We start from the raw sequence: 23,550 nt of genomic DNA on the forward strand, positions 1-23,550 counted from the left end.
CTCCTTGAACGTGCAGCTACTCCCTCAGTACTGACCCCTCTGACAGTGTGCACCCATCAGTACTGGACCCTCTAACAGTGCGACTCACTCAGTACTGACCCTGACAGTGCGGGAATCCCTCAGTATACATCTGACAAGGCAGCAGTCCCTCAGTACTTACCTTCTGACGGGCTGCGCCCGCCTTCGTACGACCCTCTGCAGTGCGGACTCCCTCATTACTGACCTCTAACGTGCAGCCATCCTTCATAACTGACCCTCTGACAGTAAGCACTCCCCAGTACTAAGCTCGGACAAGTGCCGAACTCCCTCAGTACTGACCCTCTGACAGGTGGCACTCATTTAGTACTGACCCTCTGCAGTGCGCACTCCCCAGTACTGACCTTCTGACAGTGTGCGACACCCTCAGTCACCGGACCCTCTGCAAGGTGGCACTCCCTCAGTATGATCCCTCTGACAGTGCCTGCTGCTCCCTCAGTACTGACCCTCTGACAGTGCAGCACTCCCTCAGTACTGACCCTCTGACAGTGCAGCACTCCCTCAGTACTGACCCTCTGACAGTGCGGCACTCCCTCAGTACTGACCCTCTGACAGTGCAGCACTCCCTCAGTACTGACCCTCTGACAGTGCAGCACTCCCTCAGTACTGACCCTCTGACAGTGCGGCACTCCCTCAGTACTGACCCTCTGACAGTGCAGCACTCCCTCAGTACTGACCCTCTGACAGTGCAGCACTCCCTCAGTACTGACCCTCTGACAGTGCAGCACTCCCTCAGTACTGACCCTCTGACAGTGCAGGCACTCCCTCAGTACTGACCCTCTGACAGTGCGGCACTCCCTCAGTACTGACCCTCTGACAGTGCAGCACTCCCTCAGTACTGACCCTCTGACAGTGCGGCACTCCCTCAGTACTGACCCTCTGACAGTGCGGCACTCCCTCAGTACTGACCCTCTGACAGTGCGGCACTCCCTCAGTACTGACCCTCTGACAGTGCAGCACTCCCTCAGTACTGACCCACTAACAGTGCAGCACTCCTTCAGTACTGACCCTCTAACCGTGCAACGCTCCCTCAGTACTGACGCTCTGACAGTGTGGCACTCCCTCAGTACTGACCCCCTAACAGTGCAGCACTCCCTCAGTACTGACACTCTGACAGTGCAGCACTCCCTCAGTACTGACCCTCTGACAGTGCAGCATTCTCATAGTAATGACCCTCTGACAGTGCAGCACTCCCTCAGTACTGACCCTCTGACAGTGCAGCACTCCCTCAGTACTGACCCCTTGACAGTGCGGCACTCCCTCAGTACTGACCCCTTGACAGTGCGGCACTACCTCAGTACTGACCCTCTGACAGTGCTGCACTCCCTCAGTACTGACCCTCTGACAGTGCAGCACTCCCTCACCACTGACCCTCTGAAAGTGTAGCACTCCCTCAGTACTAACCCTCTGACAGTGCAGCATTCCCACAGTAATGACCATCTGACAGTGCAGCACTTCCTCAGTACTGACCCTCTGGCAGTGCAGCACTCCCTCAGTACTGACCCTCTGACAGTGCAGCACTCCCTCAGTACTGACCCTCTGACAGTGCGGCACTCCCTCAGTAATGACCATCTGACAGTGCAGCACTTCCTCAGTACTGACCCTCTGGCAGTGCAGCACTCCATCAGGACTGACCCTCTGACAAGTGCAGCACTCCCTCAGTACTGACCTCTGACAGTGCAGCACTCCCCCAGTACTGACCCTCTGACAGTGCGGCACTCCCTCAGTACTGACCCTCTGACAGTGCGGAACTCCCCCAGTACTGACCCTCTGACAGTGTGGCACTCCCTCAGTACTGACCCTCTGACAGTGCGGCACTCCCTCAGTACTGACCCTCTGACAGTGCGGCACTCCCTCAGTACTGACCCTCTGACAGTGCAGCACTCCCTCAGTACTGACCCACTAACAGTGCAGCACTCCTTCAGTACTGACCCTCTAACCGTGCACGCTCCCTCAGTACTGACCCTCTGACAGTGCGGCACTCCCTCAGTACTGACCCTCTGACAGTGCAGCACTCCCTCAGTACTGACCCTCTGACAGTGCAGCACTCCCTCAGTACTGACCCTCTGACAGTGCAGCATTCCCTCAGTAATGACCCTCTGACAGTGCAGCACTCCCTCAGTACTGACCCTCTGACAGTGCAGCACTCCCTCAGTACTGACCCTCTGACAGTGCGGCACTCCCTCAGTACTGACCCTCTGACAGTGCGGCATTCCCTCAGTACTGACCCTCTGACAGTGCAGCAGTCCCTCAGTACTGACCCTCTGACAGTGCCGCACTCCCTCAGTACTGACCCTCTGACAGTGCGGCACTCCCTTAGTACTGACCCTCTGACAGTGCAGCACTCCCTCAGTACTGTCCCTCTGACAGTGCTGCGCTCCCTCAGTACTGACCCTCTAACCGTGCAGCACTCCCTCAGTACTGACCTTCTGACAGAGCAGCACTCCCTCAGTACTGACCCTCTGACAGTGCGGCACTCGCTCAGTACTGACCCTCTGACAGTGCAGCTCTCCCTCAGTACTGACCCTCTGACAGTGCGGCACTCCCTCAGGATTGACCCCCTGACAGTGCAGCACTCCGTCACTACTGACCCTCTGACAGTGCTGCTCTCCCTCAGTACTGACCCTCTGACAGTGCAGAACTCCCTCAGTACTGACATTCTGACAGTGCGGCACTCCCTCAGTACTGACCCTCTGACAGCGCAGCACTCCTTCAGTACTGACCCTCTGACAGTGCAGCACTCCCTCAGTACTGACCCTCTGACAGTGCAGCTCTCCCTCAGTACTGACCCTCTGACAGTGCGGCACTCCCTCAGTACTGACCCTCTGACAGTGCGGCAGTCCCTCAGTACTGACCCCCTGACAGTGCAGTACTCCCTCAGTATTGACCCTCTGACAGTGCAGCACTCCCTCAGTACTGACCCTCTAACAGTGCAGCACTCCTTCAGTACTGACCCTCTAACCGTGCAGCGCTCCCTCAGTACTGACCCTCTGACAGTGCGGCACTCCCTCAGTACTGACCCTCTGACAGTGCAGCACTCCCTCAGTACTGACCCTCTGACAGTGCAGGCACTCCCTCAGTACTGACCCTCTGACAGTGCAGCATCTCCCTCAGTACTGACCCTCTGACAGTGCAGCACTCCCTCAGTACTGACCCTCTGACAGTGCAGCACTCCCTCAGTACTGACCCTCTGACAGTGCGGCACTCCCTCAGTACTGACCCTCTGACAGTGCGGCACTACCTCAGTACTGACCCTCTGACAGTGCTGCACTCCCTCAGTACTGACCCTCTGACAGTGCAGCACTCCCTCAGCTACTGACCCTCTGAAAGTGTAGCACTCCCTCAGTACTGACCCTCTGACAGTGCAGCATTCCCTCAGTAATGACCATCTGACAGTGCAGCACTCCCTCAGTACTGACCCTCTGACAGTGCAGCACTCCCTCAGTACTGACCCTCTGACAGTGCAGGCACTCCCTCAGTACTGACCCTCTGACGGTGCTGCACTCCATCAGGACTGACCCTCTGACAGTGCGGCACTCCCTCAGTACTGACCCTCTGACGGTGCTGCACTCCATCAGGACTGACCCTCTGACAATGCAGCACTCCCTCAGTACTGACTCTGACAGTGCAGCACTCCCCCAGTACTGACCCTCTGACAGTGCGGCACTCCCTCAGTACTGACCCTCTGACAGTGCGGAACTCCCCAGTACTGACCCTCTGACAGTGTGGCACTCCCTCAGTACTGACCCTCTGACAGTGCGGCACTCCCTCAGTAATGACCCTCTGACAGTGCGGCACTCCCTCAGTACTGACCCTCTGACAGTGCAGCACTCCCTCAGTACTGACCCTCTGACAGTGCGGAACTCCCCCAGTACTGACCCTCTGACAGTGTGGCACTCCCTCAGTACTGACCCTCTAACAGTGCAGCACTCCCTCAGTACTGACCCTCTGACAGTGCGGGACTCCCTCAGTAATGACCCTCTGACAGTGCAGCACTCCCTTAGTACTGACCCTCTAACAGTGCAGCACTCCCTCAGTACTGACCCTCTGACAGTGCGGCATTCCCTCAGTACTGACCCTCTGACAGTGCAGCAGTCCCTCAGTACTGACCTTCTGACGGTGCTGCGCTCCCTCAGTACTGACCCTCTGACAGTGCAGCACTCCCTCAGTACTGAGCCTCTGACAGTGCCGCACTCCCTTAGTACTGACCCTCTGACAGTGCAGCACTCCCTCAGTACTGACCCTCTGACAGTGCAGCACTCCCTCAGTACTGACCCTCTGACAGTGCGGCACTCCCTCAGTACTGACCCTCTGACAGTGCCGCACTCCCTTAGTACTGACCCTCTGACAGTGCAGCACTCCCTCAGTACTGACCCTCTGACAGTGCAGCACTCCCTCAGTACTGACCTTCTGACAGTGCAGCACTCCCTCAGTACTGACCCTCTGACAGTGCGGCATTCCCTCAGTACTGACCCTCTGACAGTGCAGCAGTCCCTCAGTACTGACCCTCTGACAGTGCGGCACTCCCTCAGTACTGACCCTCTGACAGTGCGGCATTCCCTCAGTACTGACCCTCTGACAGTGCAGCAGTCCCTCAGTACTGACCCTCTGACAGTGCCGCACTCCCTCAGTACTGACCCTCTGACAGTGCGGCACTCCCTTAGTACTGACCCTCTGACAGTGCAGCACTCCCTCAGTACTGTCCCTCTGACAGTGCTGCGCTCCCTCAGTACTGACCCTCTAACCGTGCAGCACTCCCTCAGTACTGACCTTCTGACAGTGCAGCACTCCCTCAGTACTGACCCTCTGACAGTGCGGCACTCGCTCAGTACTGACCCTCTGACAGTGCAGCTCTCCCTCAGTACTGACCCTCTGACAGTGCGGCACTCCCTCAGTATTGAACCCCTGACAGTGCAGCACTCCGTCACTACTGACCCTCTGACAGTGCTGCTCTCCCTCAGTACTGACCCTCTGACAGTGCAGAACTCCCTCAGTACTGACATTCTGACAGTGCGGCACTCCCTCTGTACTGACCCTCTGACAGCGCAGCACTCCTTCTGTACTGACCCTCTGACAGTGCAGCACTCCCTCAGTACTGACCCTCTGACAGTGCAGCTCTCCCTCAGTACTGACCCTCTGACAGTGCGGCACTCCCTCAGTACTGACCCTCTGACAGTGCGGCAGTCCCTCAGTACTGACCCCCTGACAGTGCAGTACTCCCTCAGTATTGACCCTCTGACAGTGCAGCACTCCCTCAGTACTGACCCACTAACAGTGCAGCACTCCTTCAGTACTGACCCTCTAACCGTGCAACGCTCCCTCAGTACTGACGCTCTGACAGTGTGGCACTCCCTCAGTACTGACCCCCTAACAGTGCAGCACTCCCTCAGTACTGACACTCTGACAGTGCAGCACTCCCTCAGTACTGACCCTCTGACAGTGCAGCATTCTCATAGTAATGACCCTCTGACAGTGCAGCACTCCCTCAGTACTGACCCTCTGACAGTGCAGCACTCCCTCAGTACTGACCCCTTGACAGTGCGGCACTCCCTCAGTACTGACCCTCTGACAGTGCGGCACTACCTCAGTACTGACCCTCTGACAGTGCTGCACTCCCTCAGTACTGACCCTCTGACAGTGCAGCACTCCCTCACCACTGACCCTCTGAAAGTGTAGCACTCCCTCAGTACTAACCCTCTGACAGTGCAGCATTCCCACAGTAATGACCATCTGACAGTGCAGCACTTCCTCAGTACTGACCCTCTGGCAGTGCAGCACTCCCTCAGTACTGGCCCTCTGACAGTGCAGCACTCCCTCAGTACTGACCCTCTGACAGTGCGGCACTCCCTCAGTAATGACCATCTGACAGTGCAGCACTTCCTCAGTACTGACCCTCTGGCAGTGCAGCACTCCATCAGGACTGACCCTCTGACAATGCAGCACTCCCTCAGTACTGACTCTGACAGTGCAGCACTCCCCCAGTACTGACCCTCTGACAGTGCGGCACTCCCTCAGTACTGACCCTCTGACAGTGCGGAACTCCCCCAGTACTGACCCTCTGACAGTGTGGCACTCCCTCAGTACTGACCCTCTGACAGTGCGGCACTCCCTCAGTAATGACCCTCTGACAGTGCGGCACTCCCTCAGTACTGACCCTCTGACAGTGCAGCACTCCCTCAGTACTGACCCACTAACAGTGCAGCACTCCTTCAGTACTGACCCTCTAACCGTGCAACGCTCCCTCAGTACTGACCCTCTGACAGTGTGGCACTCCCTCAGTACTGACCCTCTAACAGTGCAGCACTCCCTCAGTACTGACACTCTGACAGTGCAGCACTCCCTCAGTACTGACCCTCTGACAGTGCAGCATTCCCACAGTAATGACCCTCTGACAGTGCAGCACTCCCTCAGTACTGACCCTCTGACAGTGCAGCACTCCCTCAGTACTGACCCCTTGACAGTGCGGCACTCCCTCAGTACTGACCCTCTGACAGTGCGGCATTCCCTCAGTACTGACCCTCTGACAGTGCAGCAGTCCCTCAGTACTGACCCTCTGACAGTGCCGCACTCCCTCAGTACTGACCCTCTGACAGTGCGGCACTCCCTTAGTACTGACCCTCTGACAGTGCAGCACTCCCTCAGTACTGTCCCTCTGACAGTGCTGCGCTCCCTCAGTACTGACCCTCTAACCGTGCAGCACTCCCTCAGTACTGACCTTCTGACAGTGCAGCACTCCCTCAGTACTGACCCTCTGACAGTGCGGCACTCGCTCAGTACTGACCCTCTGACAGTGCAGCTCTCCCTCAGTACTGACCCTCTGACAGTGCGGCACTCCCTCAGGATTGACCCCCTGACAGTGCAGCACTCCGTCACTACTGACCCTCTGACAGTGCTGCTCTCCCTCAGTACTGACCCTCTGACAGTGCAGAACTCCCTCAGTACTGACATTCTGACAGTGCGGCACTCCCTCTGTACTGACCCTCTGACAGCGCAGCACTCCTTCAGTACTGACCCTCTGACAGTGCAGCACTCCCTCAGTACTGACCCTCTGACAGTGCAGCTCTCCCTCAGTACTGACCCTCTGACAGTGCGGCACTCCCTCAGTACTGACCCTCTGACAGTGCGGCAGTCCCTCAGTACTGACCCCCTGACAGTGCAGTACTCCCTCAGTATTGACCCTCTGACAGTGCAGCACTCCCTCAGTACTGACCCACTAACAGTGCAGCACTCCTTCAGTACTGACCCTCTAACCGTGCAACGCTCCCTCAGTACTGACCCTCTGACAGTGTGGCACTACCTCAGTACTGACCCCCTAACAGTGCAGCACTCCCTCAGTACTGACACTCTGACAGTGCAGCACTCCCTCAGTACTGACCCTCTGACAGTGCAGCATTCTCATAGTAATGACCCTCTGACAGTGCAGCACTCCCTCAGTACTGACCCTCTGACAGTGCAGCACTCCCTCAGTACTGACCCCTTGACAGTGCGGCACTCCCTCAGTACTGACCCCTTGACAGTGCGGCACTACCTCAGTACTGACCCTCTGACAGTGCTGCACTCCCTCAGTACTGACCCTCTGACAGTGCAGCACTCCCTCACCACTGACCCTCTGAAAGTGTAGCACTCCCTCAGTACTAACCCTCTGACAGTGCAGCATTCCCACAGTAATGACCATCTGACAGTGCAGCACTTCCTCAGTACTGACCCTCTGGCAGTGCAGCACTCCCTCAGTACTGGCCCTCTGACAGTGCAGCACTCCCTCAGTACTGACCCTCTGACAGTGCGGCACTCCCTCAGTAATGACCCTCTGACAGTGCGGCACTCCCTCAGTACTGACCCTCTGACGGTGCTGCACTCCATCAGGACTGACCCTCTGACAATGCAGCACTCCCTCAGTACTGACTCTGACAGTGCAGCACTCCCCCAGTACTGACCCTCTGACAGTGCGGCACTCCCTCAGTACTGACCCTCTGACAGTGCGGAACTCCCCCAGTACTGACCCTCTGACAGTGTGGCACTCCCTCAGTACTGACCCTCTGACAGTGCGGCACTCCCTCAGTAATGACCCTCTGACAGTGCGGCACTCCCTCAGTACTGACCCTCTGACAGTGCAGCACTCCCTCAGTACTGACCCACTAACAGTGCAGCACTCCTTCAGTACTGACCCTCTAACCGTGCAACGCTCCCTCAGTACTGACCCTCTGACAGTGTGGCACTCCCTCAGTACTGACCCTCTAACAGTGCAGCACTCCCTCAGTACTGACACTCTGACAGTGCAGCACTCCCTCAGTACTGACCCTCTGACAGTGCAGCATTCCCACAGTAATGACCCTCTGACAGTGCAGCACTCCCTCAGTACTGACCCTCTGACAGTGCAGCACTCCCTCAGTACTGACCCCTTGACAGTGCGGCACTCCCTCAGTACTGACCCCTTGACAGTGCGGCACTACCTCAGTACTGACCCTCTGACAGTGCTGCACTCCCTCAGTACTGACCCTCTGACAGTGCAGCACTCCCTCACCACTGACCCTCTGAAAGTGTAGCACTCCCTCAGTACTGACCCTCTGACAGTGCAGCACTCCCTCACCACTGACCCTCTGAAAGTGTAGCACTCCCTCAGTACTGACCCTCTGACAGTGCAGCACTTCCTCAGTACTGACCCTCTGGCAGTGCAGCACTCCCTCAGTACTGGCCCTCTGACAGTGCAGCACTCCCTCAGTACTGACCCTCTGACAGTGCGGCACTCCCTCAGTAATGACCCTCTGACAGTGCGGCACTCCCTCAGTACTGACCCTCTGACGGTGCTGCACTCCATCAGGACTGACCCTCTGAAAATGCAGCACTCCCTCAGTACTGACTCTGACAGTGCGGCACTCCCCCAGTACTGACCCTCTGACAGTGCGGCACTCCCTCAGTACTGACCCTCTGACAGTGCGGAACTCCCCCAGTACTGACCCTCTGACAGTGTGGCACTCCCTCAGTACTGACCCTCTAACAGTGCAGCACTCCCTCAGTACTGACCCTCTGACAGTGCGGGACTCCCTCAGTAATGACCCTCTGACAGTGCAGCACTCCCTTAGTACTGACCCTCTAACAGTGCAGCACTCCCTCAGTACTGACCCTCTGACAGTGCGGCATTCCCTCAGTACTGACCCTCTGACAGTGCAGCAGTCCCTCAGTACTGACCTTCTGACGGTGCTGCGCTCCCTCAGTACTGACCCTCTGACAGTGCGGCACTCCCTCAGTACTGACCCTCTAACCGTGCAGCACTCCCTCAGTACTGACCGTCTGACCGTGCAGCACTCCCTCAGTACTAAGCCTCTGACAGTGCCGCACTCCCTCAGTACTGACCATCTGACAGTTAGGCGCTCCCTCAGTACTGACCCTCTGACAGAGCAGCACTCCCTTAGTACTGACCCTCTGACAGTGCAGCACTCCCTCAGTACTGTCCCTCTGACAGTGCTGCGCTCCCTCAGTACTGACTTTCTGACAGTGCAGCACTCCCTCAGTACTGACCCTCTGACAGTGCGGCATTCCCTCAGTACTGACCCTCTGACAGTGCAGCACTCCCTCAGTACTGACCTTCTGACGGTGCTGCGCTCCCTCAGTACTGACCCTCTAACCGTGCAGCACTCCCTCAGTACTGACCCTCTGACAGTGCAGCAGTCCCTCAGTACTGACCCTCTGACAGTGCCGCACTCCCTCAGTACTGACCCTCTGACAGTTAGGCGCTCCCTCAGTACTGACCCTCTGACAGAGCAGCACTCCCTTAGTACTGACCCTCTGACAGTGCAGCACTCCCTCAGTACTGTCCCTCTGACAGTGCTGCGCTCCCTCAGTACTGACCCTCTAACCGTGCAGCACTCCCTCAGTACTGACCTTCTGACAGTGCAGCACTCCCTCAGTACTGACCCTCTGACAGTGCGGCACTCACTCAGTACTGACCCTCTGACAGTGCAGCTCTCCCTCAGTACTGACCCTCTGACAGTGCGGCACTCCCTCAGGATTGACCCCCTGACAGTGCAGCACTCCGTCACTACTGACTCTCTGACAGTGCGGCACTGCCTCAGTACTGACCCTCTGACAGTACAGCACTCCCTCAGTACTGACCGTCTGACAGTGCAGCACTCCCTCAGTACTGACCCTCTGACAGTGCGGCATTCCCTCAGTACTGACCCTCTGACAGTGCTGCGCTCACTCAGTACTGACCCTCTAACCGTGCAGCACTCCCTCAGTCCTGATCCTTTGACAATGCGGCACTCCCTCAGTACTGACCTTCTGACAGTGCAGCACTCCCTCAGTACTGACCCTCTGACAGTGCGGCATTCCCTCAGTACTGACCCTCTAACAGTGCGATGCTCACTCAGTAATGACCCTCTGACAGTGCAGCACTCCCTCAGTACTGACTCTCTGGCAGTGCGGCACTCCCTCAATACTGACCCTCTGACAGTGCAGCACTCCCTCAGTACTGACCCTCTGACAGTGCAGCACTCCCTCAGTACTGACCATCTGACAGTGCAGCACTCCCTCAGTACTGACCCACTGACAGTGCTCCGCTCCCTCAGTACTGACCCTCTGACAGTGCGGCTCTCCCTCAGTACTGACCCTCTGACAGTGCGGCTCTCCCTCAGTACTGACCCTCTGACAGTGCGGCACTCCCTCAGTACTGACCCTCTGACAGTGCGGCTCTCCCTCAGTACTGACCCTCTGACAGTGCAGCACTCCCTCAGTACTGACCCTCTGACAGTGCTGCTCTCCCTCAGTACTGACCCTCTGACAGTGCAGCAGTTTAGCTCAGTTGGGTGAATGGCTGGTTTGTGATTTGGGCTGATGTCACCAGAGTCCCTTCAATTCCCGCACTAGCTGAGGTTAGTTCTGAAAGCTATGCCTTCTCATCTTGCCCATTGTCTGAAGCATGTTGACCCTCAGGTCAAATCACCACCAGTCAGCTCTCTCTCTCAAATGGCAGAACAGCCCATGGGACTTTGGCGACATTTACATTTGAATGTATTCGCTTATAGGAACGCATGGCAATTAATTAAGCCAGCATTGAATTACATTATGACTGATCCAAACATGTCTTCCCCATAATTCCTGTAATGGAGGAATCCAAAACTAGCGGGTACGATCTTAAAATGAAACGCTATTCAGAAGGGAACTCGGGAAGCTTTTCTTCACGCAATGTCAAACACTTGATCGATTTTTATTGGGTAATGGTACCAAGGTATATGGAAGAAAGACTGATTCTTGGAATTCAGCTGCAAGTCAAGTTGATTAAATACTATGAGCCAAACAAGTGAGCCAAGAGTTGAAGCTGGACCAGTTGGGGCCCAGGCAGCAGGAGCATAGAGACTGACCTGACGTAGCTACATGGCTGACGCTTTCAAGGGCCACATGATGAAAGGGAAACCGTGGTTCAACCAGATCACCACACCGGTATGTTACAGACTTTCAGTATTGTCGGTCCACGCCAGCTCACCTTTCATGTTTTGTCTCGTTGTAAAAGAAGATGGTCCCAAGGATGGTGTTTGGTTGGATTGTTGTGCCTTTGGGCCTTTGAAGCTTTGACAGCGTTTCTTCGATCAGAGCAGACTTCCCAACACCAGATTCACCTATGGAAAGTCAACAAAATCAAAGTTCAGGCCAAGAATTCCAATAGGATTCAAGCGTCCATTTGCAGGTGTGAAATGGGCACAGGAGCCTCCAACCTGGCAGACAGAAAGTGTAAGCTGATTTTGAGGCAGAGTGCAGCACCTGTCACATTGGTGTAGATGAGTAAGGCCCAGGTGTTAAATTAACATTCAGGCCTTTGGATTGGAGCTGAAATCATTCGGTCATGTGGTGATTATTGGGGTCATGGAGGGATGATGTTCTGTGTCCGCAAAAGGGTGAAGAAAGATTATTTCCACAACTGAAGATGTGAGAAAAAATATAAGATACAGATTTGGATGGTAAAGTTAGGTGATGAAACATGCTTTGATGGCCTTTCGCCGTCATTCATGAGAAACCCTCTGAGCGGAAATCATTACGTTACATAGTCCTTCAAGCTGCTGCGGCCACCTTAATGGTCAAATTCAAGCCTTTTTCCAGGGGGAGCAGGCTGCACCTATGCAGGACACACAAGGCCTTGCTGGTTAGAAAGGTATTGGGGTTTTCTTTCGGAGTGTTTAAAGCAAAAAAGGGGGGGTTAGTTTCGCTCAGTTGCTTGGACAGCTGTTTCATGTTGCAGAGCGAGGCCAGCAGCGTGGCTTCAATCCCTGTACCAGTTCAGGTTATTAATAAAGACCCCACCTTACCCCTTTCCTGAGGTGTGGTGATCCTCAGGTTAAACCACCACCAGTTTGTTCTCCCCCTTAAAAGCAGCCTCTGGTCATCTGGGACAAAGGTGACTTTGCACTTTACATAAAGCAATGTGAGTGCCAGAAAACCCAGAACTCCAGTAAAACAGGAGGACACTGGGTCCTGAAGTGCTTCGAAAGGTTGGTCATGAAGTGCATCACCTCCATACTCCAAGAATGCCTTGATCCACTGCAATTTTCTTGCCGCCACAACCAGTCCACAATGTCAAAGCTCCTAAACCTAGAACTTGGCTCCTCACTCTGCAACTGGATCCTCGACTTTCTGACCCACAGACCACAGTCAGTAAGAATAAACAATAACACCTCCTCCACAAGAGTCTTCAATACCGAGGTCCCGCAAGGCTGCGTGCTTAACCCCCTACAATACTTCCTATACATACACGGCTGCGTGGCAAACTTTGGCTCCAACTCTATCTATAAATTTGCTGATGTCACGACCGTAGTGGGTCAGATCTCGAACAAAGATGAGTCAGAGTACAGGAGACAGATAGAGAACCTTGTTGAGTGGTGTAATGCCAACAATCTCTCCCTCAATGTCAGCAAAACTAAGGAGCTGGTCATTGACTTCAGGAAGCAAAGTGTTGAATACACCCCTGTCTGTATCAATGGTGCCGGCTACAACCAAGAAAGCACAACAGCACCAATAAGTAATTTCTATAGATGCACCATAGAAAACATCCTATCCAGTTGCATCACAGCCTGGTGTGGCAATTGCTCGGCCCAAGAATGTAAGAAATTAAAGAGTTATGGACATAGCCCAGTCCACCATGCAAACCTGCCTCCTATCCATTGACTCTATCTACACCTCCCGCTGCCGGGGGAAAGTGGGCAGCATAATCAAAGATCCCTCCCACTTGGGTTATTCTCTCTTCCAACTTGTTCCACCGGGAAGAAGATACAAAAGTTTGAGAACTCACACTCATAGATTCAAAAACAGCTTCTTCCCTGCTGTTACCAAACTTCAGACCTTAGGGTCTGAACTGATCTTGTGGACTGGACTGATCTTCCTGCGCATCTTCCCTGCAGTTCATAGAATTATAGAATCATAGAAAAGTTACAGCATAGAAGGAGGCCATTAACCCATCTTATCCATTCCAGCCCTCGAGCACGCAGGTGCCCTTCCTACTCACCTTCCTGCACCTGTCCAATAGCCCTGCAGGTTAGAGCACTTAAGGTCAGGTCCAGGTGTTTTTTAAAGAGTTTAGGGTCTCTGCTTCCACCACCAACTGAGGCAGCGAATTCCAGACACCCACTACCCTCTGCATAAAAAGCTCCTTGCTCATGTCCCCTCGACATCTTATGCCTCTTCGCTTGAATCTATGTCCCCTGGTTCTAGGGCAGCAAGGTCGCGCAGTGGTTAGCACTGTTGCTTCACAGCGTCAGGGTTCCAGGTTCAATTCCCGCTTGGGTCACTGTCTGTGCAGAGTCTGTGTCTGCGTGTGTTTCCTCCGGGTGCTCCGGTTTCCTCCCACAAGCCCCAAAAGACGTGCTGTTAAGTAATTTGGACATTCTGAATTCTCCCTCCGTGTCCCGAACAGGCGCCGGAATGTGGTGACTAGGGGCTTTTCACAGTAACTTCAATGCAGTGTTAATGTCAGCCTACTTCTGACACTAATAAAGATAAAGATTGAATTCTCCACCAAGGGAAACAATTTTATCCATCTCCTCTATCTCTCCCCCTCATAATTTTGTACACCTCAATTAAGCCTTCTTTGTTCCAAGGAAAATAACCCCAAACGATCCAATCTCTCCTCATAGCTACACTTTTCTAGCCCTGGAACATTCTTCGAAACCTCCTCTGAACTCTCCCCAGAGCAATAACATCCTTCCTGTAATGTGGTGACCAGAACTGCACGCAATATTCCAATTGTGGCCTCACCACTGTCATACACAATTCTAACATTATATCCTTATTTTATATTCTATACCTCTATCAATGAAGGAGAGCATTCCATATGCTTTCTTAATAACCTGTCTACTTGAACTGCTGTCTTTAGGGACCTGTGTTTTTGTACGCCAAGATTTCTCACTTAATCTCTTCGTATATTCTAATTTATTATGTACTCCCTATAATTGTTCGTCTTCCCCAAATGCATAATCTCATACTTGGTGTTAAATTCCATCTGCCCACTCCACCAATCCATCTCTATCATTCTGGAGATTGTAGCTATCCTCTACACTGTCCACCACTCGACCAATCTTTGTGCCGTCTGCAAATTTCCCAATCGTGCTCCCCACGTTCAAGTCCAGATCATTAATATATAACACAGACAGTAAGGGTCCGAACACCGAGCCCTGTGGAACACCACTTGAAACAACTTTCCAATTGCAAGGGCAGCCATCGACTATTATCTTATGCTTCCTGTTATTAAGACTACTGTTTATCCAGTTTGCCACATTGCCCTGTATCCCATGGGCTTTCACTTTCTTGACCAATCTGCCATGTGGGACATGCTAAAATCCACGTACACCACATCCATTGCACTGAAACGAAAGAGAAAATGCTGGAAAATCTCAGCAAGTCAGGCAGCATCTGTCGGGAGAGAAAAGAGCTCAAACGTTTCGAGTCCGATGACTCTTTGTCAAAGCTCCACTGCCTTCATCAACTCTTCTTGTCACTTCCTCAAAGAATTCAATCAAATTTATGAGGCAAGACCTTCCTTTAACAAATCCATGCTGACTATCCCTGACTGGTCCATGCCTTTCTATTTGACAGTAAGAAGTCTTACAACACCAGGTTAAAGTCCAACAGGTTTGTTTCAAACACGAGCTTTCGGAGCACGGCTCCTTCTTCAGGTGCTCATGTGCTCCACATGTGCTCACCCCAGTCCAACGCCGGCATCTCCACATCATTTCTATTTGACAGTTAATCCCATCTCTCAGGATTGATTCGAGCAATTTTCCCACCACTGACATAAGACTAACTGGCCTATAATTGTTCGGCATTTCCTTCAATCCCTTTTTAAACAATGGGACCATATTTGCATTTCTCCAGTGCTCCGGTACCTCCCCCCTAGTGAGGATTGGAAAATCATCCTCCGAGCATCTGCTATCTCCTCCCTGACTTCCTTTCGAGGTAGGTGAGCACTTTGGTGATAGTGACCACAATTCGATTACGTTTACTTTAGTGATGGAAAGGGATAGGTATATACCGCAGGGCAAGAGTCATATCTGGGGGGAAAGGCAATTATGATGCGATTGGATTGGATTGGATTTGTTTATTGTCACGTGTACCGAGGTACAGTGAAAAGTATTTTTCTGCAAGCAGCTCAACAGATCATTCAGTACATGGAAGAAAAGGGAATTAAACAAAATTCAAGAAAATACAACAGAATACATAATAGGGCAACACAAGATATACAATGTAACTACATAAGCATTGTAGTGTAGTGTTAATGAGGTCAGTCAATAAGAGGGTCATTTAGGAGTCTGGTAACAGTGGGGAAGAAGCTGTTTCTGAGTCTGTTCGTGCGTGTTCTCAGACTTCTGTATCTCCTGCCCGATGGAAGAAGTTGGAAAAGTGAGTAAGCCGGGTGGGAGGGATCCTTGATTATGCTGCCCGCTTTCCCCCGGCAGCGGGAGGTGTAGATGGCCAATCCACCTAACCTGCACATCTTTGGACTGTGGGATGAAACCGGAGCACCCGGAGGAAACCCACGCACACATGGGGAGAACGTGCAGACTCCACACAGACAGTGACCCAAACGGGAATCGAACCTGGGACCCTGGAGCTGTGAAGCAATTGTGCTAATCACTATGCTACCGTGCTGCCCTATGCTTCAGTTGTACATAGAATTGGTGAGACCACATCTGTAGTGCTGTGTACAGTAATGGTTTCCTTATGTAAGGAAGGGTTTAAATGTGTTGCATTCAATTCAGAGAATGATACTAATAATAATCTTTATTAGTGTCACAAGTAGGCTTACATTAACACTGCAATGAAGTTACTGTGAAAGTCTCCTAGTCGCCACATTCCGGCGCCTGTTCGGGTCACAGAGGGAGAATTCAGAATGTCCAATTCACCTAACAGCACGTCTTTCAGGACTTGTGGGAGGAATCTGGAGCATCCGCAGGAGTTGCGGATAGTGATGAAGATTGTCAGAGAATACAATAGGATAGGCTGCAAAATTGGGCAGAGACATGGCAGATGGAATTTGACCTGGACAAATGCGAGGTGATGCATTTTGGGAGATTAAATTCAGGTGGGAGCTATAAAATAAATGGCAGAACCATCGGGAGCACAGAGACACAGAGAGAACTGGGCGTGCAGTTCCACAGATCCTTAAAAGTGGCAGCACAGCAAGTGGAAATGGTGGTAAAGAAAGCATATGGAATGCTTGCCTTCATAGGACAGGGTATTGAGTATAAAAGTTCGAACATTATGTTACAATTATATTGAACATTGGTTCAGCCACATTTGGAATACTGTGTCCAATTCTGGTCACCGCACTACCAGAAGGACGTGGAGGCTTTGGAGAGAGTACAGAAAAGGTTTACCAGGATATTGCCTGGTATGGAGGGTATTAACTATGAGGAGAGATTGAATAAACTGGGATTGTTCTTTCTCGGGAGACGGAGGGTGAGGAGCGACCTGATAGAACGTTAAAATTATGAGGGGTATAGATAAGGTGAACAGTTGGGGTATAGATAGGGTGAACAGTTGGAGGTTTTTTCCCAGGGTGGAAATGACAATTACAAGGGGGCACAAGTTCAAGGTGAGGGGGAAAGGTTCAGTGGTGATGTGCGGAAGGAAGTTTTTTACACAGAGGGTGGTGGTGGCCTGGAATGTACTGCCAAGTGAGGTGGTTGAGGCAGATATGTTAGCGACCTTAAAGACTTATCTGGATAGGCACTTGAACAGATAGGGAATAGAAGGATACAGGAGCATAGAGACACAGAGAGATCTGGGCGTGCTGGTCCACAGATCCTTATAGGTGGCAGCACAGGTGGAAATGGTGGTAATAAAGTAAATAAAGTAACAGGAGGTTGATATAGATAGGACATGTGATTGGCGCAAGCTTGGAGGGCCGAAGGGCCTGTTTCTGTGCTTGTTCACCCAGAGGAAACCCACACAGACACGGGGAGAAGGTGCAGACTCCGCACAGACAGTGACCCAAGCCGGGAATCGAAACTGGGACCCTGGCGGTGTGAAGCAACTGTGCTAACCGTGGTACTACCATGCTGCCCTAGTTTACCAGACTAATAACTGGAAAAGGTGGGTTCATAGAATCAGTACAGTGAAGAAGGAGGCCATTCGGTCCATCTTGTCTGCACCAACCCTCTGAGAGAAAACCCTACCTCGGTCCACTATCCCATCCTATCCTTGTAATCCCTTGGGACTGTGGGAGAAAACCGGAGGGCCTGGGGGAAACCGGAGCGCTGAGAAATATCACACTATCGAACGGCCATTCGGGTAAATCGGGGGCTTCAGTGGAACGCGCGGCCAAGGTTGCTCTTAGTCCCGTTTTTGCACCGAGGTGCTCCGCTCGCATTTTAAAATCACCCGGACCAGATGGACTACACCCCAGAGCTCTGAAGGAGATTGTGGAGAAGATGGTGGAGGCATTGGTGATGATCTCTCAGGAATCACTGGAGGCAGGGAGAGTCCCAGAGGACTGGAAGGTGGCTAATGTAACACCGCTGTTTAAGAAGGAAGGGAGCCTGATTCCTGGAATGGTGGGACTGTCATGTGAGGAGAGACTAAATCGGTGAGGATTATATTCATTGGAGTTTCGAAGAGTGAGAGGGGATCTCATAGAAACTTGCAAAATTCTAACAGGATTAGACAGGGTAGATTCAGAAAGAATGTTCTCGATGGTGGGGGAGTCCAGAACTCGGGGTCATAGTTTGAGGATAAGGGGTAAACCTTTTAGGACTGAGGTGAGGAGAAATTTCTTCACCCGGACAGTGGCGAACCTGTGGAATTAATTACCACGGTAATTTCAAGAAGGAATTAGAGCTAGCTCTTGGGGCTAAAGGGATTAAATGATTTGGGGAGAAGACGGGATCCCGGTATTGAACTTGATAATCAGCCATGATCATAGTGAATGGTGTAGCAGGCCCAAAGGACCAAATGGCCTCCTCCTGCTTCTATTTTCGATGTTTCTAAGACAGGAAATTATATATGTTGTTGTTGGTAAGGTTTTATAGTCTAACATTAATGATGAGATTGCGGAGCACTTGGAAGTACATGGCAAAATAGGACGAAGTCAGCACGGATTTATCAAGGGGAGATCATGTCTGCCAAATCTGTTAGAGTTCTTTAAGAAGTAACAAGGAAGTTAGACAAAGGAGAACCAGTGGACGTGATTTATTTAGATTTCCAACAGGCCTTTAAAAAGTGCAGCATCGGAGATTGTTAAATAAGTTAAGAGCCCATGGTGTTAAGGGTAAGATCCTGGCATGGATAGAGGATTGGCTGACTGGCAGAAGGCAGAGAGTGGGGATTAAGGGGTCTTTTTCAGGATGGCAGCCAGTGACTAGTGGTGTGCCTCAGGGGTCTGTGTTGGGGTCACAACAATTCGCCATATAGATTAATGTTCTGGAAGAAGGAAGAACTGTTCCTAAGTTTGTAGATGATACAAAGATCTGTAGAGGGACAGGTAGTATTGAGGAAGCAAGGGGGCTGCAGAAGGATTTGGACAAGCTAGGAGAGTGGGCAATGAAGTGGCAGATGGAATATAATGTGGAAAATTGTGAGGTTATGCACTTTGGAAGGAGAAATGGAGGCATGGACTATTTTCTAAATGGGAAAGAGTTTCAGAAATCAGAAGCACAAAGAGACTTAGGAGTCCTTGTTCATGATTCTCTTAAGGTTAACTTGCAGGTTCAGTTAGAAAGGCAAATACGATGTTGGCATTCATATCAAGAGGTCTAGAATACAAGACCAGGGATGTACTTCTAAGGCTGTATAAGGCTCTGGTCAGACCCCATTTGGAGTATTGTGAGCAGTTTTGGGCCCCATATCTAAGGAAGGATGTGCTGGCCTTGGAAAGGGTCCAGAGGCAGTTCACAAGAATGATCCCTGGAATGAAGAGCTCATCAAATGAGGAACGGTTGAGGACTCTGGGTCTGTTCCCAATGGAGTTTAGAAGGATGAAACTTACAGAATACTGCGAGGCCTGGATAGGGTGGACATGGAGAGGATGTTTCCACTTGTCGGAAAAACTAGAACCTGAAGGCACAGCCTGAGACTGAAGGGACGATCCTTCTAAACAGAGATGAGGAGGAATTTCTTCAACCAGAGGGTGGTGAATCTGTGGAAATCTTTGCCGCAGAAGGCTGTGGAGGCCAAATCACTGAGCGTCTTTAAGACAGAGATAGATAGGTTCTTGATTAACAAGGAGATCAGAGGTTACGGGGTAAGACAGGAGAATGGGGATGGGAAACATATGGGGCGCGATTCTCCCAAAACGGGAGAAATCGTAAAGCTGCCGTAAAACCCGGGCGGGTTTTACGGCAGCGCGCCCCTTCCCGACCGGGGACCGATTCTGGTCCCCGGTCAGGGCTAGCAGCCCGACGCCGTAGGCTCCGGCAAGACGGGCTTAATGAAAATCGTTACGCCCGCTTGCCGGAGTTAGCGCCGGCTGACGCGTCATATGACGTCAGCCGCGCATGCGCAGTTTGGAAGACTCCAACCCGCGCATGCGCGGGTGACGTCATCGCGTTTTTGCGCGAAACCCGCGCATGCGCGGGCCGGGTTGCCCCTCAGCCGCCCCGCGAATGGATACTGCGGGGCGGCGGAAGGACAAGTAGTGCGCGGGCATCGGGCCCGCTGCCCGCGATCGGTGGGCACCGATCGCGGGCCCATGGCACCCTTGGCACGGCCGTGGTACTGCCGTGCCAATCGGTGCCATGGTTATTAATAGCGAGTTTGTGACGCCGTTTTTACGAACGGCAAGACCAGGTATGTTTGCCGTTCGTAAAAACGACGGAAAGGGCTGGGACTTTCCCATCTAACAGCTGAGAATCGCTGCCGGCCGTAAAAAAACGGCGGCAGCGATTCGGGTCGGGACTTCGGCGGGGGGGGGTGGGAGAATAGCGGGAGGGCGGCAAAAATGTCGGGAAGGCCCTCCCGCTATTCTCCCACCCGTCGTGGGGGGCGGAGAATTTCGCCCATGAGTCATGATCGAATGACAGAGCAGATTGGATAGGTTGAATGGCCTAATTCTGCTCCTATATCTTATGCTCTTACTGTCTTGACAACCTGACATGACCCCCCAAATCACCCCCAAGCCCCAATGCACTTAAAAGGGTGTCCTCAGCCTCCCTGCACCACCCTGAACGCACGCAGGGCAACGCGGGCCTCATCTCCACTGAGTTAATAATGCCAGCTTGGCACTTGCAAGTGGCAGCCTGATACCCTGGCAGTGCCCCTGCCTACTGGGCATTTTGGCAGTACCAGGCTGGCACACAGGGGGCAGTACCAGGCTGGCACACAGGGGGCAGTACCAGGCTGGCACATTTGTGGAAGTACCAGGCTGGCACACAGGGGGCAGTACCAGGCTGGCACACAGGGGGCAGTACCAGGCTGGCACACAGGGGGCAGTACCAGGTTGGCACACAGGGGGCAGTACCAGGCTGGCACACAGGAGGCAGTACCAGGCTGGCACATGGGGCAGTACCAGGCTGGCACACAGGGGGCAGTACCAGGCTGGCACACAGGGGGCAGTACCAGGGTGACACACAGAGGGCAGTACCAGGCTGGCACACAGGGGGCAGTACCAGGCTGGCACACAGGGGGCAGTACCAGGCTGGCACACACGTGGCAGTACCAGGCTGGCACACAGGGGGCAGTACCAGGCTGGCACACAGGGGACAGTACCAGGCTGGCACACAGGAGGCAGTACCAAGCTGGCACACAGGGGGCAGTACCAGGCTGGCACACAGGGGGCAGTACCAGGCTGGCACACAGGTGGCAGTACCAGGGTGGCACACAGGAGGCAGTACCAGGGTGGCACACAGGGGGCAGTACCAGACTGGCACACAGGAGGCAGTACCAGGCTGGCACACAGGGGGAAGTACCAGGCTGGCACACAGGGGGCAGTACCAGGCTGGCACACAGGGGGCAGTACCAGACTGGCACACAGGAGGCAGTACCAGGCTGGCACACAGGGGGCAGTACCAGGCTGGCACACAGGTGGCAGTACCAGGCTGGCACACAGGGGGAAGTACCAGGCTGGCACACAGGGGGCAGTACCAGACTGGCACACAGGGGGCAGTACCAGGCTGGCACACGGGGGCAGTACCAGGGTGGTACACAGGGGGCAGTACCAGGCTGACACACAGGGGGAAGTACCAGGCTGGCACACAGGGGGCAGTACCAGGCTGGCACACAGGGGGCAGTACCAGGCTGGTACACAGGGGGCAGTACCAGGCTGGCACACAGGGGGCAGTACCAGGCTGGTACACAGGGGGCAGTACCATGCTGGCACACAATTGGAAGTACGAGGCTGGCACACAGTTGGAAGTACCAGGGTGGTACAAGGTGGCGATGCCTGGAGAACGTGGAGGCCTCCGATCCCCTGGGAGATCCCCAAGAGTGCTATTCCATCAGGTCCATGTTTGTGGAGACCAGCACTGAACGGCACTTGCCCGAGATCTCCAAGGCAAGGGGGTTATGTCCAAGGGGGTTAGATCTTGGTAATGCGCATTAGAGTGAGACTAGGTATCTCTCTCTAATATACAGACTTGCCAGAAAGTTATCTCGCCCATAATTGGCAGGATTCACATCGCAACGTCTAACAAGATTTCATGATGCCTGGCGAGCGGTGTCGGTCCGGGAAGGGGGATCTCCCGGCATCTACCGGCCACACTGTGCTGCTTTTCGGGTACAATATGGCCAGAGTTAGATCTCGCCCAGAGTTACCTTTCCTATCTTCTAATCTAATGAGGCCTTTCCCGAATCTAGGGAATCTGGAAAATTAGAACTAATGTATAAACTCTCACTTGACACTTCTTTTAAGACCCTATGATGACGTCCATTAAGACCATGCCTTTGTGAACACACAGGTCCAACAATTTACTCGTACCATTTTTCCGTCCTCCCTTCCATTCCCTGGTTTTTAGCTTATACTGTGAAGTTACTTGTATCCTCTATAGTGAAGGTTGATGCAAAATACCAAAAACAGAGGCCGGGATTCTCCAAATACGCGGCTAAGTGTTGACGACGGTGTAAACACCAGAGTGTTTCACGACGGCGTCAACGGGCCTCTTGGCCCAGCAATTCCGTAGCCCACAGGGGGCCAGCATGGTGTAGGAGTGCTCCACACTCCTCCAGTTGCCAAATGCAGCCCTGTACTGCTGGCCAGCATGGAAGAAGGTAGGCCGCCCCAGATCGCACGTGCCCACCGATCGGTGGCCCCTGATCGAGGGCCTGGCCATCGTGGAGGCCCCCCTGTGGAGGCTGGTCCCCCGCCCCCCACCAGGACGGCCACCACAGCCGCAATGCCGAGCTGCCGCTGGGTGGAACCATACGTGAACCACGCTGGCGGGAACTCGGCCGGTCGACCGCGGAGAATCTCCGCAGGGGCCTCTTTTAACGGCCAGCGCTGCATCGACCCATGCACGACTGGCGACGATTCTCCAGTCCCGGCGTTGGAACCGGTCGCAGGTCTGAGGCCCCATTCTCCGCTCCCACGCCGAGCGCCGCTTCGGCGCAGTCTTGGAGAATTCTGGCCAGCTTCTTCCCCGCTGTCACCCAGACTCCAAAATGACAATCTTACAGACTGATGGACTGATCTGATCTCTTCACACATCTTCACCCGATGCCTGTGTCTATATATTTACATTGTGTATTTTATGTTTGCCCTATTATCGATTTTCTTTTCAGGTGCAGAATGATCTGTTTGAGCTGCATGCAGAACAATACTGTTCACTATATCTCGGTACATGTGACAATAAACCAACCCAATCCAATTTATCTGCCACATCCTTGTTTTATATTATCAATTCTCCAGCCTCAATGTCTATAGGACCAACACTCACTTTGTTCACTCTTTCTTTTTAAATATTGATAAAAACTCTTACTCTGTTTTTATATTTCACACAAACACACACATGTACACAAATATAAACATTTATATAAACACACAGCCGCGCACGTACACAAACACAGACACGCTTATACACAGACACTCAAACACACACATGTACA

General features: G+C 52.9%; 1 protein-coding gene across 1 annotated transcript in view; it reads right to left on the minus strand.

The window, feature by feature from the left end:
• Window positions 1-23,550, minus strand: part of LOC119966916 (dynein heavy chain 14, axonemal-like) — a 1,122,002-nt gene that overhangs the window by 376,309 nt on the left and 722,143 nt on the right. Inside the window, exon 45 of the mRNA XM_038798874.1 lies at window positions 11,516-11,648. Within this exon, the coding sequence (XP_038654802.1) occupies window positions 11,516-11,648 (133 nt within the window). The remainder of the gene's footprint in view (window positions 1-11,515; window positions 11,649-23,550) is intronic.

The sequence above is a fragment of the Scyliorhinus canicula genome, chromosome 6 (genome assembly GCF_902713615.1).
Source record: "Scyliorhinus canicula chromosome 6, sScyCan1.1, whole genome shotgun sequence".
In the NCBI taxonomy this organism is placed as follows: domain Eukaryota; kingdom Metazoa; phylum Chordata; class Chondrichthyes; order Carcharhiniformes; family Scyliorhinidae; genus Scyliorhinus; species Scyliorhinus canicula.